Raw genomic sequence first — 19,640 nt, 5'->3', positions numbered from 1 at the left:
GTGAGATTCTAGATTAGGTCATGGAACAGAGAGATGACATTAACAGGAAAAATGGTGAAATCTAAATACAATCTTCTGTTCAGTTGATAGTATTGCATCAGTGTTAATTTCTTAGTTCTGTTCATTGTGCTATGATTATGTAAGATGTTAATTTAGAGAAGGCTGTGTAAAGGATATGTGATGATTCTCACTATTTCTGCAACTCTTCTGTAAGCCTAAAATTATGTCAAAACCAAAAAATTTTTAAAGGGGTGGGGTGTAATTTACTATCAAGATACCAGATCACCCATGGAATTCAAGGGCATGGATATAGTTGATTATTTATGTTCAACTTATATATGTTAGCCACAGTGACTTGTTTCTTAAAACCAAAATAAGTCTAACTGGTGTGTCCTGAATAAGTCATTAAAACACTCAGCACCTTAGATGGAATATTCCCTAAACCAACACAGAGCACTGAATGTAATACATAGCATCTTACAAATCATCACCATCTTGTCCTCCTAAGACCACAAATGCAATGTTTGAGTACCAGATGAGAACTGTGCTCCCACAAGGACCCCAGAAGGAAATTTGAATCTCATTTAATCATCTCAGCAATGCAGGAGATCATTTTCTAAGTTGGATTATGGGTGTTTAGAGCTAGAATGTCAACAGATGACCATCTGGCAACTTGGAAGTCATCTGGTAACTAGTAATATCCAGTAACCTCCAACCCAAAGCAGGGAATGTTTGCACATTCATGCAATACAAAATACAAATACAATACAATACACCTTAAGTAATGAAGGGTCAGCACTGTGAGTCAGCCTGTTTCTCAGTCAGTCTCTGCTCATTAGGAAGACTTTCCCATTCCCCGGGTGATGATCAGCATCCTGGTATGCCTGGGAGACCCCCAGTGTAGGTCTGTTGTTTGTGTAATTATAAGTGGTGCTTCTTTGACTCACAGATGTGTTCTGGTTTAGATGATTGGTCACTTTCCTTATGTTTGGGGGAAAAGTTTCCTCCTCTTAGTTAATTATGAGAGCTAAAATTTTATAATACGGAATAAGCCTACCCCCTTTTCAAATAATGTTTCACTTGCCCACCCCTATACCAAATAGTCTCCATTCACCCTGTTAAGTTTCATAAGTTGTAGTTTCCAGAATCCTCACCACCCTCAAAAACCCTTCTGGATGTGCTTGGACCACTAAGGCCAGAATGGAATGCAATACTCCATATGTGGTTTAACTGATTTTGAGCCATTAGAATTATTATATTATATTATTCTCCTATCAATCTTCTTAAAGTACCATTGGCCAACATTATTTATAATGTAGAAACCAGAGGACAATTAAATGACCAGCAATATGGGAATGATTAAATAGTTTATGGTAAAAATCATACTATGAAATATTATATAGGCATTAAAATCACATTGTAGAGAAATATTTAAGACCAAGAAAAACAGCTCATGATATAATCTTAAGAAAGCAGGACATATGGAATGAATGAAACACAATGTCCTGCAACATAAGGAAGGATCTCATAAGCATAATGTCAAACAGAAGAAGCAGATACAATACAGTATGAATCCATGTCTATGAAGTTCAAACCCAGCCAAAACCCACCTATGGTATGAGAAGCTACCCTGGTGCTTTCTCTTTGTGGGGGAGAAGTGATTGGCAAAGGGCCATGAGAGCTATTGGGATTTTGGTGATGTTTTGTTTCTTGATTTGGGTGTAGATTAATAACATGTACTCATTTTGTGAAAATTCAAACCTTACATTTGTATACTTTTATGTACATATTTGATCCTTCCAAAAGCTTACATTAAAAGAAGAAAAATATTGCTATATAAAACTCAGTGTGCTGGAGTACAGGCTAACAATTCTGAAATTACTTTCCCTATAAATTAGGAATTAACAAGAAAGTGAGTTGTGGATAAGAGAAGCCACATTTCTCAATGTTGGAGAAAGGAATTATAAATAAGTAAAGGCAGAAAACTAGCCTGAACCCTGTACTAGTGGGTTCAAGTTGGAGATAACCTTGTGAACTCATGTTTATTTATAAAGATAAATAAATAAATAATGATAGGTATGTATGTATGCATAGGTTAGGATACATCCATGTATTTCCTAGCTCTGTCTGCTGAGAGGGCTTAGCAACCATAGAACTCCAGTAGCAATGAGCATCCCAAGTGCCCAGATCTGGGGTTTAACCATCACTCTCCAATAAAAGAAACCAGGGCTCCAGGAGAAATGGCTGATTGTAGGGTTCTTCAGGGAAAATACAAAAGTAACTTGTAGGGCAAGAAGTAAGGATGAGTGTACAGGAAAAGGAGATGAGGTGGTAAGGAACATGCCAAAAGGACCCAGGAGTCAACTTGAGAGAGATTCCAAAGGTCAAAACTGGGACAATTTGAATGACAAAGTAAACAATGATAGCACTGAATTAAAATTTCACAAAATAAAATACATACCCATGACACCTTAGTGGTATATATAAATGATTGAATAAGCAAATAAATAAATGAGGGAGAAAAGACAAGTATTCCTTATAGACAATTTCCAAATAATATCCACAAATACCCTCATCCCCTCCCCAGCAGGTGGAGCTTGATTTCCTTCTCCTTGAGTGTAGGCAGGACTTAGCGACTCACTCCCAAAAATAACACATGGAAAGGAAAAACCAGCAACTTTACAGTGGGAGACCTGGAGGAAATATTCATGATTTAGGGATAGGTCTTGTGGTTGTCATGCACCTTTAGATATGATTCAAGGAGAAGGGCACTTCTTCTCTGTGGTCTTCTTGCCATGAACCCACAACCTCCATTTAATCATAAGAAGACATTAGACAAACCAAATTGAGGGGCATTCTACAAAGAATTTGACCAGTTCTCCTTAAATTGTCAAAGTCATGGAAAACAAGGAAAGGCTGAGAAACTAGAAGACCGAGGTGACGTGATGACAAAATGCAATGTGATATCTTGTATTGGATCCTGGAACAGAAAAAGGACATTAATAATAATTTAAAAACTGGTGAAATCTGAATATAGCCTGTCATTCAATTAACAGTAATGAACCGATGTTAATTTCTTAGTTTTGACAAATGTACCATGGCCATCTGAGATGTTAACATTAGAGGAAACTACAAAAGGTGTTCAGGAGCTCTGTATATTTTTGCAACTCTTCTATAAAACATCTAAAATTATCCAAGATAAAACATTAATAAAAGTAAAAATCTCTATGTGTCCCATGATTCCAATTTTGTTTAAACACACCCACATGTGCACACACACACATGCACACACACCCTGAAAAAAAATCAGAAGGAAATATAGCAGAATATTAAAAACTGTATGAACACATACCCCTCCTGTCGGAGCAGTGTTCACTGGGGAAACTCTTGGAGATGGGGACAGGGCAATGAGCAGGACCTCATTGTCCATTGTCTTCTGCGACAGTACCAGAGATCTGATTAGGGCTGGGTGTAGGGTCCAGGACAGGCATCTCAACTCCTGGGTTGTGGGGTTTAAGTTGTCTGATTAGTGAAGCACCAGTCTGGTGTGATCAGTGGTCAAGATAACAACCACAGGACAATATGGCAGGACTTTGGCTCCAATCCTATCAGGACACCTCAGTATTTGTGGTTGTGTAGAGCACCAGGCCCTCCCCTCTAAAAATCAGGTTGCTGGTTCAAGCTTTGCAGTTCCAGTGTGTGACATGGAAAACTAGTGGTAAAATTCGCCACATCAGTGTTCAGGTTTTGGGAACAACAGCCAGATTGACTTTCTTAGCACTGGGCCATAGATGACCACCATGGAACTTGGCAGGAGGCCACCTCCTTTTCTGGAAGGCCAGTTTGCAAGGGATCAGTCTGAGATAAGTTAACATTTACCTCTCACTCACTCCCTGATGCAACAGAGTGGCTTCTAAATATCACAGCCCTAAATGTCAGCAGTCCCTAACATTTCAGCCCTGAAGGGGCTGAAAATCACAGTTATCACTATAAGGCACCCTGGAAGATGGTTAGGAAGAGACTTCCATGGGTGTGATCATGTTCACTTGAAACACAGAGGGAAGTACTATTTAAAAGCAAAGCCTAGGAAATGTGCGTCTCCTGCATCCTTGTCTCTTGGCCCTGAGCATGAGTTTGGGCAGTATAACAAGGTCAGCATTTGTGACTCCAGTGGAAAGTCAAGAAAAGGCTCGCCAGGACCTGCTGCCAGCTCTTTTTTAGTATTGGAGGAGTCTGAGTGGTTTTGGGGAAAGGAAGAGTCTCCCTGCAGGGCTGACTCAGTCCTGGGTCCCATAGACCAGAAAGTCAGGAGCTGCCAGCAGAGTCTTGTGATGACAGGAGACACAGGTAGGGCTACAAGTCCTCCCCTGCCTTACCACACAATGGGTAGTAAATTCAACATGTGGAGCAGGTCACCATCTATGAAGTACGTACTTGGACATTTGGAGTGGCTTGGTTGATATCTCTTTTGGAGGGATAGTCCTGGAGGACAGTTAGTGCAAGTCAGTGAGTATGCCTCCCCTCCTACTTCTCATGATATTGAGGCTTTCCTTCCCATGAGGCAAAGGGATATGGGAGTAGTTATCTTCAGGACCCGTGGTAGCTGAAGTATACTCCTGTGTCTAGCACAGTGCTCACCACAGGGCATTTGGAGCAGTAAGCACGGTATCACACAGGGTAGGCGGTGTCACAGCCAGCAAGGAAATAGCAATGCTTCCAGATTGACACCCATCTCTTGACACAAGAGTCATCCAGACGTCCCAGCCACTTGAGGGAAAGAAGGAGTATGGAAAGGATGTCCAGACTGGGCTCCCTACAAAGATTGCACTACTCTAAACACTTCTCCACCTGCCAACACCTGGATACCTAGTGGACACCTAAGAGCAGATGGACCCCTGCAGGAGATGGCTGAACTGCAGGCAATGGCTGAACTTCTCCACCTGCCAACTCCTGGGTGCCTAGTAGACACCTAAGAGCAGATAGACTCCTGCAAGAGATGTCTGTGTTTTACATTAGGCCAGTGGCTAGACCAGTCTGTCATGATTAAAGTACAGGACTGGTACAATTTGGCATTGAGTCAGAAATTTTAGGGTCCTATGGCTCCCTCTCTCTATAGTTGGTAAAGGGCATGGAGTATACCCCATAGCTCCCTACATATATGGCGCAGTATTGACAAAGATACATCTTCCCAGTAGTCCATGGAAAACCTACATTTTCTGCATTTATCTCAGAGCATTGAGGAAGCAACAATGGTGGCCAAATCCATTTAAATATCTACCGCAGAGGGCATCACCATGTGTAAAGGTCACTGCACATAAACATGCTGCTCTGTGTGCAAGGCAAGTCTGTGGCCTTTTCAATTTTCTAAATAACCACAGGGAAACTAAAGATATGGTCAGCAAAATGGATCCTCTTTTCAGAATAAGAATATTAAGCCAAATATCACTTTATTCACAACAACAGGCTTAGAAATCCCAATATAGAAATGTGGGTAGACCTCCCAGGGCCCCATTTCACACTCAGGGCCAAGAAACAAGGATGAAGTAGGAAAGATGCTCAGCAATGATGCTGGAGGAAAAGCAAGAGGCTAGTTGAAATGTCCAAATACTTACAGAGAAACAGGGCAGAGGTTGAAGGCCCAACCACAGAGGAACTTGCAAGGTATGTATTGTGAACATTGTGACGGTAGCAGGGGTATGTATCAAGTCAACTCAGCCTTGGTGACTGTGGCTTTGCCTTTTCATTCACTCACCAAATTTTAGTTAAATACCTCCTAGATGCACAGAACTCTGTAGCTCCAGATCACTCATGGTGAATGTTAAATCTCAGGCCACTCTCCTAGATTCCCTTCCAAGCCTCCCTTCACTGATTCTTCTGCAATCACTTTGGCAACAAATAAAGCAGATCCTTAGGATAGATTTGTCCACCGTTTCTGCCACCAACCCACACAAGCAAGGACTGCTGTGCTCTGCAGAAATTCAGCCTACAGGAATTCAAGGAACCAAGCTGAGAAAGGATGGGGACCAGGTGCTACAGAGCTTTTGCTTGGGGGGCCAGGCATATGGTGCAGAGGAAGGGCCTATGCACGGAGAGGCAGGGCCAACCCATTACCTTTCTGTGCAAACATCTGAATCCCAAATGGGTGTGGGGAGAGGTAAGCAGCACCATACACAGCTTCTCAGAAGTTTGGCCCATCTCTTGTGAAATGAAGGGTCACTTCCACCCTTCATTCCCAACAACCCACTCAGTGCCCACCCTTGGGGTTTTCCTTCCAGGTGGTCTCAAGGAAGATTTTCACTTAGCTCGGTGGAGTTGGGGATGCATTCAGGAGACCCAGATGGTGCCCCTTTTTGGCCCCAGTGTCCTCCCTTAGAAGCTCAGTGTGGTTACTATTTCAAATGCCTGCTTAAAGGTGGAAAAACCAAGATGCTAACACCAATTAATCAGCACACATGCCTTTGAACTGACACTCTCCTGATCCAGGCAGCCCCTCTCCCTCAAACATCAGGTGCAAGATACTGAGGACGTGCAGGGAATGACTCCTATCTATGAGTGGGCTCTCTCTCTAAAGCTGTGCCAGTAAGAGCCTGTGTGTTCTTGCCTATGGGCCCATCCATGCCCCAAGTGGAAACAGCAGAATGACTCATGAGAATGAGGGTGGAGTCAGTGCCCTGGGATCTACATAAAAATAATGGATCCACATAAAATTCAAACCCAAAATGCTGAGATCATCAGCACCACACTCTTTCCAACAAAATGTCTCTGTTGTGCCTGAATTGATTCATTCAGCAAGCACTTTGACCTCATACTGCATGCCAGACCATATATTGGGGACCACGGATACAAAAGTGGAATTGCTAATTGTGCACACAGCTAATCCTGTAAGGGAGTGTGAGCGAAGGCCATGTGTGTGCAGCATTCTGTGTGGGAATGAAGATTGCCACCCCAAAGGAAGGAGGGTACAGAAAAGACCTCATGTAAGAGATTGCATTAATCAGGGTTCTCCTGGAAGAACAGGTGTACTGAGAAGGGGCAGCTGCAGAGAGGTGTGGACAGTGAGAAAGGGGCCAACAAGCCCTGGTAACAGCGGGCAGCTCCTAAGTCCCTGGGTTTGAAGGAGCAGGTGGATGGCAGGGAAGTAGGATGTGCAGAACTCGAAGGTGCTGCAGCTATGGAGACAGGCTTGTAGGACTGGGGCCCAGGAAGGGGAGTATAGTCACTCCCCAAATCACAGTGGAGAATGGGGGTTTCTCTTCACCCTCCCTCTGAGCTCCTATTAGTGCAGGATTCATGGTAATTCCAACCGAAATGTAGACAGCAATGGACAGGGTCAGACCAGAATTGCCCTGGTCTCCAGGGCAAAGGAGAAGAGGAGAATGGATTTAGAGGAGCAAAGACAATTACCAACTGGTGGCAGGTTTGGAGCTGGACAGGCATAAGCTGAAGAAGACAAGTTCTGAGAAGCAATCAAGGAGATGGGCAGTGGCAAGGTGTTGGCAGCATCAGGAGGAGTGGTCCTCCATGTCTGGGACCCAGATTAAGGGTGGGGATGGGAGTGGGGGCAGAGGAAGTAGGGGGAGGTGAGGAGCTGAGAGCAAGATGATCCAAGTTATCAGGAGTCAGGGATGTTGTGCAGCATGCTAAGAGGGGTAAGCTTCATTATAGATGCATTGGAAACCATGAAAGTTCTGTTTTCATTTTTGAAGTCAGGGTAGTGGCATGATTGGAACTTTGTCTTAGCATAGCTGGCTCGAGGTGCCTGGGTGGCTCAGTCAGTTAAGTGTCCGACTTTGGCTCAGGCCATGATCTCACAGTCAGTGAGCTGGAGCCCCGCGTCAGGCTCTGTGCTAACACAGCTCAGAGCCTGGACCTGCTTCAGATTCTGTGTCTCCCTCTCTCCCTGCTCCTCCCCCACTCACACTCTGTCTCTCTCTATCTCTCAAAAATGAATAAATGTTAATTTAAAAAAAAAAAAAACACAACTGGCTCCACTGTGGGAAAGGAACTAAAAGGGAAGAGATGAGGGGCAGGAGACCAATGACAGCATCACTGTAGTAATTGCAGTAAGACATGGGAAGACCTGACCATGGCAGGCAAGCAAGTTTGCAGAGAAAGAAGGTGAAGGAAACAACCATTACAGCATGAAAATATCAAAACTTGGAAAGCAGAAAGGAAGTAGATTGGAATTACAGTCCTAGAAACATCCTCGGGACTCTGGTTTGGGACAGGACATTTCAAGCTCCTTACAAAATACTTGGGGGAATAATGTTGGCCTTGCCCACCTTGTTGCCTTATAGTCAGGCTCAAATAAGCACAGGTACTTTGAAAGAGCAAAGAGAGAGACATGCAAAGTGTAGTGGGGTCACTTTAATGATTAGTAGAGCCCTCCTGGTGAGGACAATTTTGCAACACCATGAAGCCAGAACCAAAAATGAGTCAAATCACCCTTTTAGGGGTCTGGGTGAGGTGGGTGATTCACACTGAATCCTCCAACCTTCCGAAGTCCCCTTCTGACCTGGATATCCTGATGGGTTTGATCTCTGGGCTGGCCAGTTACCTTCAATGATGGAAAAAAATCTAAAATGTGTTGCACAGTAATTCCCTTTTCTACTGAACTGTGGACTGTTAAGCAAAAGGGGGAAGTGGTTGCAATATGGCATGTTCCCACCAGGTGGCACCCAAGGCCCGAGTTTGAGATTCAACACTGCCTTCCAGCCTTTAATGGAGACTTCCTGCTCAAAAGCCTACCCAGAAGAACCAGAAAAGATACTGCAACCTTTATGACTTGTTCTTTATGGGACATAAGTCTATGGTGACAGAACAAGGCCAGAAGGGCAGAGGGCTAAAACTACATCAATTCTGACAGATGAAACTGAGACAAAAATAAAAACATTCCAGTGTTGATATGTGCTTGCCTGCATGCAGAGTGATGACCTCCATCTGTAGAGGACTTTTAAAAGGATGGCCTCTCCACAGTCTGGAAGCTGCAAGCCTATCTGGAGACAGAAGATGGGAAAACCACCTCTCCAGGAATCTGCCATTGCTTCCAGCCTGGAAGTCATAGTTTTGAGCATGTGAAGATTGGCATATCATTGTAATTTTATGGCTCCATGTTCAAGCTCTAAAGTTTGTGTCTACCTACCTAGCTTAGGAGTTTTAGAAAAGATGAGAAAAAACGTGGACAAAAACAACCTCCATAAAACTGTGCATAACATTCTTTTCATGTAATAATTATAGTTGAATTTGAGCACTTAGTATAAGCAAAGCATTTTTTATGTGACTCCATTTACTTTTTTATTTTTTTATATTAAATATAATTTATTGTCAAATTCATTTCCATACAACACCCAGTGCTCATACCAACAGGTGCCCTCCTCAATGCCCATCAAGCAAAGCATTTTTCAGGGCAAGATATGACTTAATCATCACAAGCACTCAAAGAGGCAGAGATTTCTCATCCTCATTATACAGATGGGGAAGCTATGGCTCGGAACAGTAACACAGCAAGTAGATGGCAGGGTCAGGACTTCTACCCAGGTCTGTTAGATTTCCAAGTTCAGATTCATACCTACTGTACTGTGGAGGCTCCCTGGAGTGTGCTCCCCGTGGGATCTGTGTGAAGGGCTGGATATCGACAGTGATGGGACATAGTCCCTGCCCTAGGGAATATTCAGAGACATAGATATGACCAAAATACACAGGGCTAAACCTAATATAGGTGTGCACAAGTGCTTCTAAGAGCCTAGAAAATAGACCAGTTAGCCTCCGAGGTCATCAAGGAAGGTTTTGAAAACTTGAAAGGTAAAGAAGAGCATCCCAGCATAGAGATGAGGTTGTGTAAAGGCACAGAGGCATGAACTTGCACAATGTCCAGAAATAACTGTGAGCCTGGAGTGAGGAGAAGAAATCAAAAACCTCACTTACGCCTGACACTGAAGAACTGTACACAGCCTGACACAGCAGTTGGAGATGGTTGGGGCCAGAGTTTGAGTGGCTGGAGGGGACAGGTGCCTCCCAGAGGACAATGGTGCACTTGCCTGTTGGCCGCACGGTGTTGAGTGTTTTTCTTTCTCCCATGGTGGACTCAAGGAAGTCCTTGGTACCTTAGTGAGGGAAAGGGAAATGACAGCTACCTTCATTGGCATGACCCAAGAAAAACTCAGAAACCTGAACACCACCTGGAAACTTACTGGCGAAATCCAACTGTCCTGTTGAGGCTTCCAAAGGACCAAGAACACAAGCTTTAGACAAGGGTTCTTCAAATGCAGGGAATGGTCAGACAGTAAACACTTGCTTGGAGCTAGTAGGAATTGGGGGTGGCATGGCACTATGATTTTTAGGGGCATTACAGACATCTCTTCCCATCAGTCTCCTTCAGGGAAAATAGCCCCATCTTAAGAGTTGGGAGCTAGTGTTCTCAGCTCATGTTTGCTATCACTGTGGATCAAGAGGGATCTCGCCTATACTGGGGCATGCTTCCTTTTCACAGAATGGCAGATGGGCTAACATATCTTTTGTCTTATTTTCTCTAGGCTGCTTCTTAACTTAAACCTAAGAACTCTGACATGGGGCTGGAAAGTAGGCAGAAAGGCCAATCATTAAATGTAGGGAACCAGTGAGCCCAAAGGAAAATACAGTGACAACACTCTTTTCTCTGATATCCTTTCCCTGTTTCCCAGGTAGAAAATTCTTAGTCCCCAGATGGTCCTCCTGGACATGATCTTAGTGACTCCTGAAACAAGCAGCCTGACCTTTCAACAGGCATTCGACCTTCTTTCACTCCCACGCTCCCTGCATGAGGGGAAGGCCAGTCTTATCTGGCTCCCTCTCCAGGCTGTTACATCAGAGTGAGCTTATTCCTCATGGACTCCATGGCTTTATCTTGCTTAAAAAGATAGATTTGGCAGTACTAAAAATCAAAACATTTCTCTGGCAATGTCTTGCTGACCAAGACACAATTATCTCTGACCCACTGAGTATGTTAAATGGCTTTTATTATTATGGAAATCATTGCATGCTGAGGATCTTAAAAAATAGTTACATTTCAGAAAGGCACAAAATGAAAACATTTTCCCTCCTCTACCTTCCAGAGACAACCTTCTCACAAGTGTCTGTGTTTTGTTTTCCTTGTGTTTATCATTGTAGCATAAAATAAAATGTATAGGCTTCTATTCTTTGATTTATCAAAATTTGATGGAAAGCATTGTCTACCAACTGTCACAGTGAGGTATTTATTGAATTCTACAACCACATATTTTCCTTTTCCCGTCTGTGTCCTGATTTTCATTAGTTATACTATTTCATTTTTTTCCTTAGTAATCTTTGTGACTCAAAAATATGCTTAAAATGATTTCAAATTTAAGATATACTTCCAAATATACTTAGAATTATTATTTTAAGATAAACATTTACTATTAATACCCCTACGGTTAGAATTTTAGTATTTACTCAAGTTCAGACAGAGTCTGTTAGCCTCTGTCTATGAAAGATGAGGAATTCGAAGTGTTTATCCCTCCTTTCACCTTCATCCTCAAAATCCTAATGTATTGTGTTATTATTCTTTCAATGCCAAGATAACAACAGTTATATTCATGCCAACATATACCTCCTGTCAGAGATTTTAACATCAGTAAGACCCTTCTTTCTCATTTTCAGTATAAGCAGTGGAGCATATTAGTAACTATCCTACAAAGGAAATTTTTCAAACAAGCTGGTTCCTCTCTTTCTTCAGAACTGTACCTCCCGCCTCATTAAGCAGAAAGCTGAAACTTCTTGGTCATCTTCTAACACCATAGGAAACTGTAAATAGGAAAAATATAGCTATGGATGTAGGGGAAGGAGATATTCCCCATCTCATCTGCCTTAAGGAGATCATTCATTACAGCTTCTTTTTGTGCTGTTTTGTCACCATCCAGTGTCAGGGTGCCCTGGCAAGCCCAACAGAAGTCTGTGAATAGAAATCCAGATCAGTATCCAGCCTGGGGGTTGGGGCTAGAGGGCAGGGAGTGGGGATGGGGAGAGTTGAGAAATTAAGCTCCCAGGTGGTGTAGGCCTCCTCTCACCTTGAAGAAAAAATGGATGTTCTGAGTCTAGCTGTTGGTTCAGCACCAATAGAACTCCACAGAAACGTCTGGAATGATAAAGTTCCATTCTACTAATCCAATTAAGGATTTCTTTGTCTGGGAAGGAATCTTGAAATATTACACCATCTGAGACTTTTAGGCAGGGGGATACAGTGAGCTAAGCTCTTGCAAGTTCACACCACAACACAAAAAATGCTAAAAAAAAAAAAAGTAAGTTTTAAAAATTAAATATGCAGTTGGGCTCACAAGAAAGAAAGTAAAAAAATCCATAGATGTCTGAAATAATAATGGAAATGAAAGTCAGAATAATAATACTCTTTTCCTACAACAGCCGTGGGAAAAAGGGCATGAAGACTAGACTCTGAAATGGACCCCAACAGCCAGAGGCTTCCTTAGCAGACACAGAACAGAAGATGCAGCCTTGAAGAGTAGGATTTGAGAAACTTATGTGAATCTGTGATCCCCAAGTAAAAAGAAACTATAAAATCTCTGCCTCATTCGTAAAGGGTGATAACCTCAGTAAAAAAAAAAAAAAAAAAAAAAAGTGACTATAAAATCTCTCCCTTCCAGCCCAGGGTGCTGGCAAGGAAGCTTGTCTCTACTCAGAGTTGTGAGAAGGAAAAAGCTCCCATGAGAAACCAAAAATCTCAAGGCCGTGTTGAGCATGAGCCTGGTGTCCAAAAATACACTATGCACATGATGGAGGAGAACATCAATATAGAAACTGGTCCTGGGCCATGATACCCAACCTGTGGCCTCTTGTAGAAGCAAAGTCCACACTGATCAACACCCTACAGCCAAATGGCTTCGGATTTCCATTTAAACAATTCTGGTAAAGATGAGCTCACACTAAAATACTTCAAACCACCTTGAGAAATAGTTTAAGTGAAATCAGCTTTACTGAAACATGTTAAATGCTTAACATAAAAATTTAAAAAAATAGACACCATAAAAATACTATCAAAGTTACCTACCTCATCCATACCTGATTTCTCTTGAAGAAGGATGTCCCCAGACATCTCAGGAGAAAAAAGTCAGAAAGCCAGAAGGGACCATACACCCTCTCACCTAGCACCACCCTTTGTCTTACAGATGAGGACACTGAACCTGAGGGAGCAGATCTTGACTGTGTGGGAGTCTGTGTTGGAACTGGAGAGCTCAGGTTTCTAAACCACAGGCTAGCTCTTGAGTTCTCTGCATTGGAGGTGAGGTGGTAGTGAAGGTGGTAAGACAGCAGCAAACCAGGGAATAATAGTGCCCATTCTCATCTCCATAGAAATAACCCCCCAGGAATGGCAGGATCATTTCCATAATGAGATTATAATTAATAATATATTATTAATATATTAATATTAATATATGATGCCAGTGCTGCTGGTCCAGGGACCATATTTTGAGTGGCAAGTCTCAAATAAGGTATTTTTCTATTATTCTGCTTCTTGTTACTTCTACCTACCATAGATATATATGGAAGAGAGGAAGGAGTCTGCACTGTTCTTCTTAAAGGCTCTTTTCCTTCCAGAGAAGCTGTCTAACACTCCCCCCACCCCCAACCTCCCTCAGTCACTTATAATGATGGTGAGCAAGTTAGTGAGGCCAGCACTGAGCCCATTGCATCAGTTCTGGAGGCTGAGGTCTTCTGTTGGAGCTGCCTTAATAGTATCATCACCCTTCAGGTTGGGTGATATTGGGGGAAGGCATGAAGGACAGATGGGGAACTGAAATATGAGGTAGTAAGAATGGTTGAGGGGAAAGGAAATGGTCATAGTCCAAGAAGGCTCAGGAATACCTTAGCATGGGACCAGTGCAGAATGTCCTGTACTGGCACCAGCTTTCTTAGAAAAAAAGAAAGAAAGAAAGCTGTTCTAAAATTGGCCTTTCTTCTCTTGGGAAAGTCAGATTCTTTCCCAACAGCCACTAGTCTGAGGAAAATTGGGGGAGGGGGAGGGGAGACAAATCCTTCCTCTCACCATTACCTTCTATGATGGATGACTTTTCCCCTGAGGCTTCACTTAAAGCCAGTATTCTGAGTCTTGGCTCAGGTCCAGGCTGTCTGGGAGCCTGGGCTGCCATGTCTGATAGAGAGGAACAAGCACCTGGGTTGGGTTCCCAGATCCAGCCATGGTTTTCTAATTATAATCATCTCTTGCTCTCAGGTTGTACATACATTTCTTGAAACACTTCATTCGTTCATTAATTTCTTTCATCAACAAATATTTATTGGGTATCTGCAACATGCATAGTGTTGTGCTATACCCCTCTAGGAAGGATCTAAGAACCTAAAAGCCATATTGATCACTAGACTGTAAGATAGAGGCAAATACTGTCCTGGTATTCAGATCTCTTACAGTGCTCATTCCTCATTATATCTATATATGTAGGGAGACTCAAGGGAAGTGTCTTTCCTAACCCAGAGAGGGTCATCCTGGTTCACGGGACACTAACAGTCAGCCCCAGAGCCAGGGCTGCCATTCAAGGCTATCCCACCAAAGTATGACATGTCCTATATCGACTAGTGTAGACTCATGCAGGGGTTTCCCTCCACCTTCTCTCAGACCCAAAAAGAGGAAACAGGTTCAGAAGAGAAGTTTGAAAACGAAAATGAGACAAAATATGAACTCACCAGTGAGGGCTTGGGGACCCCAGCAGATCCCCAGAAGCAGATCCCCAGTACTACTGACTCCAGAGTGGTTTTCACGACCTCCTGCCAGGGCGATTGGAAGCTATCATGACAAGGCAGAGAACTGGTGAGATGGCTTTGTATACAGCCCTGAAACCTCAGCTGTTATGACTACCTTTGGCCAGAACAGAACACTACCAAGACTCTCTGTAACAGCGGGAAACATTTTCTCCTGATAGAAGTTTAATCCTGAAGTGGCTGCCGAAATGAGGGCAGAAGTCCCCCTGGGTAAAAGGCGGACGTCAGATCAGCACCTTTTGGGGAGACCCTGCAATGTTGAAGTTACAGTTGGGAAGACCACTACCAGCTGTTCTTTTGACATCTCATCAGACTCAGGTGAAGTCAGAATCATCATGGAGCTTCCAGAAAATGACTTACCCAGGCTTCATCTTCTGAGGTTCTAACTTTATTTATAAAGCTGAGTGGGGGCCTTGGTGTTATTGGTGACTCTGATATGCAATCAGAACAAAGAACCATGAATGGACCTCTTCATAGCCAGAATTCTCCTTACTCTGCCTTTTTTAAAGGTTTTGGTCTATTATGGAATCTTCAAGTATTTGAAAAATAATCCATGTACCTACTGCCATAATGTAACAGATTTTGCATACCTTGACATATTTATTCTGGATATTTTTGTTCAGAAATAAAATTAAAAATGAGCATGTAAGCAAAGCAATAGGCTTTGCTATCTGGATACACCATCTTACTCTCTGTCTTCCCTTCCAAGAAATCATTCTCCTAATGTCATATGCACCCTTCCCGTGCATGGATTCTATATTTCTACAAATGGGCATGCTTGTTTAAAAAGTTTGCATGGATGATGTCCTGGTGTATGTATCCTTTTGCCCCTTGTATTTTTCACTCAACATTATGACTTCAAGGTATACCAACACTGATCCACATTGATCTACTTCATTGCCTTACTGCTCTTCAGAATGTGCAAATCCCCTGGACCTGGACTGCTGGCTGAGGTCTGGGTGATTTGTTCCATTACTCTGGAATCTTTCTCTCGAGGCTCAGATCAGGATCTTATAGACTTGTGGATTCCAGAGTTCCACTGGAGTTGGCCTACACCCAGGGTTGCTCTTGCCATGGAGTCGACACTATTTGCCCAATGAAGCATGTCAGGAGAGCAGCCCACCTTGCAGCCATCACAGCAGCATGGATCCTCTTACATGGCAGTTAGAAAATTCTAGGCCTGGGCTTTCAGGGGTCCTCTTGTTTCCTTTATATAAACTTGAGAAAGGAAGGACCACCTAGACCGGCAGGAGCAAGGGCACTGCCAGGACATGGCTCTTATTTCATGTTGCTATGGAATTTTCATTTGGCCTTTTCATTTTTCTGAAAAGTAAGGATCAGGTACAGTGAGACTGAGTGCCCTGTTCACTCCAGAAACCTTTCAGAATGGACAAAGACTGATCAAAGGAAATCTCTGAGTTTGTAACTTACCTGCAGACTCACAATATTTTGGGGTTTGATGAGACCCTAAGTTTTCTATTTTGGGTGATTTAACTTTTGAGTTTCCCATTTCTATATCCCATTTCTCCCTTGTAAATTTCTGAATGTCCTAAAACAGGATCCTCACTGCTTCACTCTAATGCCTCAACTTACACTTATTGAATACTTGCTCTTTCTTATGTTTATTGAACACAAAGCACAAAGCTTGCATATGTGTGGGGTGCAGGTGGCTGGAACTGTACACAAATCAAGTCTCTCTCTGGCTCCACCCAGGAGCCCCTGCACTTTCTACCCATGCCTTCCTGATACAATGCAGATTCTAATGCCTAAATAATAGACTCATATAGAGAGCTAAGGGTGGATACACAGAGATTCTGGAGGAACATGATTTAGAGTATCTGGGGAGCTTCTTGGAGAAAATGGTCTTAACCTGGGTACAGACCAACTTAACCCATAGAGTTTAAATCCATTGCAATCCTGAGCAGAATGATTTTTAGTGTTTACTAGGGAGCACTCAGAGGGTGTGGCTATTGCTTGGAACATAGTTAAGAGCACAGTGTCTTCATTAGCACTTTCTGGGAAGCTATCAGTTGCCATTATGCACAGGTAAGAAGAGGAATGAAAAATTAACCAGGCAATGGTGTAGAAGACAGATGTAAAGACCCTCTACTCACCATTTATAATGTAGACAAAGGAAGAGTGTGCTCCATGTAAGAAAGGCAGCCATGACAGAGCCTGAACCTTGTAGGCCAAAGAACTGCCCAGACCACATGACCAACCACATGACCCAGATGAGGGGAGGTAGTCCCGTAGCATACTATAGATGATATCCCTGATCCCTCTGAGTTCAGCTTGTGCCAAGATCGTGGGTGAAACTTGCTCCAGGGTTAGGGGAAGGTATCTTCTGCTTTGCCTAAGGAGAACCCCACAAAACTGAAGGAGATTTGGGAGATCTTTGAAATCTCCATAACAATTATAGTTTACCTGTGCTTCCATCAACATGGACTTCTTAGGTTTACAAAAACCCTAGGATTTAAGCCATACAGTTACTATCACTGTTTTCATAGAAACTGTTCACAGAGATGTTAGAGTCCACAGTCAGTACTCTGACAAGACAGAGATACAATTCCAGTCTTCTGATACAAATCCAGTGGCATTTCCACTGTCTGCCTCACATATATTATGCAATGTACAAACACTGACAGCAATAATGTCAGAGGAATCGTCTCAGGGTTTTACATGCATTTCTCTTTAGCTTATAAAACAGCACTTCCAACAACCATGCCAGAGGATGAGGAAGAAGGCACATTTGAAAGAGAATGCCTCCACACTTAGAGAACAATACCACATTTAGCTGCATTTTTCACAAGCAGCAGAACATCATGTGACAATGAACAATCCAAGTGTGTGAGGAGAGATAGCTGGGTCTGGGGATCTCAGAAGCAAGAAGAATCCAAATTGCCTCTTGTGTGGAATGCCTTAGGCTACCAAATCATTAGAGGTTGACCTGAATCTAAACCAAGTCTCACCCTTCCCTCACCATCTCTGGACCCCTTTGCTTGTCATGCACTCTGATCATCTTTTGTCCCAACTGTTGTTGTTGGCCAAAGTCTTGGCAAGCCCCAAGTCCCCAACCAAAGTTTCCACTCTCTGCATGATGTATCTTCCGGGGCATTTTTGGCTAAATTAAGTCATTTGAATGCTATCTTAAAGTATTTCTCTAAACTGAAAATAATTTTATTTGTACTTTTAAGGTATCCATTTCCTTGACTTCAGGAAAAAGAAAACAGGATCGTTTGCATTTGGGATACTTTGATGTTGTGAAACTGATCCAAAAGCCCTCAAGTACCTTGCAGATTATAGAATGAAAGCACAAAAGGAGTTCCAGGTCCCCCTGCCCATTTTCCTCCTTCTGCACCTTCTTTGACTCATTGTTCAGGTTTGTAGCACAATGAGCAGCTGAGTGGGCATCCTATCCTTGGATCATCTGTGGCCCCGTTTGTCCCTATCCCCACCTGCCTTTATCCCACCTTCAGGAGGTCCAAGTGCATGAGTTCACAAGAGGGGAGCTGAAAACTCAGGAATTATTTAGAGGTGGTCACTGAGGAATTGAACTGAGGTGAAGCAAACTAAACACAGACATGGTTTAGTTGCTCTGATCCCCAGCTCATAGGAAGATAAGCATGCCTGCACCATTCAGATTTTTTTTTTTTAACGAGGAGGAGGAGGTATCAGGGAAGGAGGAGGAGAGTGCATGCATTCCTTCCCATCCCCATGAATTGGAGAGGATTCCCTTGACAACATCACATTTCCCATTCCCAGAATGAAATGCTTGGAAATGTTTCATGAGAAATGGGGGCAGTGTGGACAGTAGCACGGTATGAAGTCTGGCTCCAGGGATAGCTGTCTGGGACTGTAAGTCATAGTATCAGGCACTCTGTAGACAAAATCCCCTCCACAGTGCTCCCCCAGGGCAGTCACACTAGGAAATGCTGCCATCTGGTGGGATTTTTGCAGCTTTCCTCCTTTTCCTGGCTTCATGCCAAGGAATGGGGAGCATCTTGAAATGGCCAAAGGGCTGGGCCCTAGAGTTCCAAGGTCTTCTAGACCTCACAAGGGTTGCTGTCATTAACGCCTGTACCTCTTTAGGGCATGAAAATCAAGGACTGTTGCTTCAGGTTCTGTGTTTTACAATCAGGACATTCATGCATTCAAGACTCCTTCATCCCAGACTTTCCCTTATACAATAATGTATCCCACCTTTGTGTCTTCCCCAAGGCTGTGCCTCTGCCTGGATTCTCTCTCTTCTGTGGGCATAGATCCAAGAACTGCTCATCCCTCAGGAGCAGCTCATTGTCTCACTATATCACACCCTTCAGTCTTGGTATCCTTTAGTTTGACTTACCTAGTCTTTACATATCTGATAAGTCATTTTATATTCCCATGTCCTCTCCACTCACCTGGCACATTGCCCAGCATTTAGAACATGCTCAATATATGGCTGTTGATTGATGTCCAGCTTATATCCTCCCAGGTATAATAAGCATATTTCATGAATTGGAAATCTGGTTGCACCCAATCCTTAGAAGCAGAGGAAAAATCAGAGACCTTTTCAATTCCATTTTTACAGATGAGTCTGTAAAGCAGAAGATTCTTACTCTGTGGACCGATGTAAGCTGGCCACTAGGAATGCAGAGTTTTTAGGCATTCATGTCTATGGATCATTCCAGGTTGATGGGGGTGGGGGGAAATGGAGAATATTAAAGTGTGACAACCATAGGGGACATTCATCTGTGTGGTATCGTGGGAAGATTTTGAGTCCTGAATCTGTTTATTGAATACTTATTATTAACACTTCTTATCAATCACAGGAAGTTTGTTTCCTCCTTTATAAAATGGAATTAATAACTCAAGATACA

General features: G+C 43.0%; 1 protein-coding gene across 16 annotated transcripts in view; it reads right to left on the bottom strand.

Annotated features, from left to right (window-relative positions):
• Positions 1-19,640, bottom strand: part of KCNA5 (potassium voltage-gated channel subfamily A member 5) — a 62,826-nt gene that overhangs the window by 14,290 nt on the left and 28,896 nt on the right. For 4 of the 16 annotated variants that reach the window (XM_042991624.1, XM_042991625.1, XM_042991627.1 and 1 more), the window contains exons 3-4: positions 19,182-19,302; positions 14,707-14,806 (exon numbers count right to left, since the gene is read on the bottom strand). In XM_042991624.1, coding sequence (XP_042847558.1) covers positions 14,707-14,806; positions 19,182-19,302 — 221 coding nt within the window. Of the gene's footprint in view, positions 1-2,661; positions 2,981-9,568; positions 9,660-9,924; positions 10,104-11,718; positions 11,800-14,706; positions 14,807-19,181; positions 19,303-19,640 lie in introns of those variants that run through there. The other 12 variants (XM_042991631.1, XM_042991635.1, XM_042991628.1 and 9 more) reach the window with 10 other exon arrangements.

The sequence above is a fragment of the Panthera tigris genome, chromosome B4 (genome assembly GCF_018350195.1).
Source record: "Panthera tigris isolate Pti1 chromosome B4, P.tigris_Pti1_mat1.1, whole genome shotgun sequence".
Lineage (NCBI taxonomy): Eukaryota > Metazoa > Chordata > Mammalia > Carnivora > Felidae > Panthera > Panthera tigris.
The sequence above is the reverse complement of the archived record's forward strand: the minus strand, read 5'-3'. Positions and strand labels throughout refer to the sequence as shown.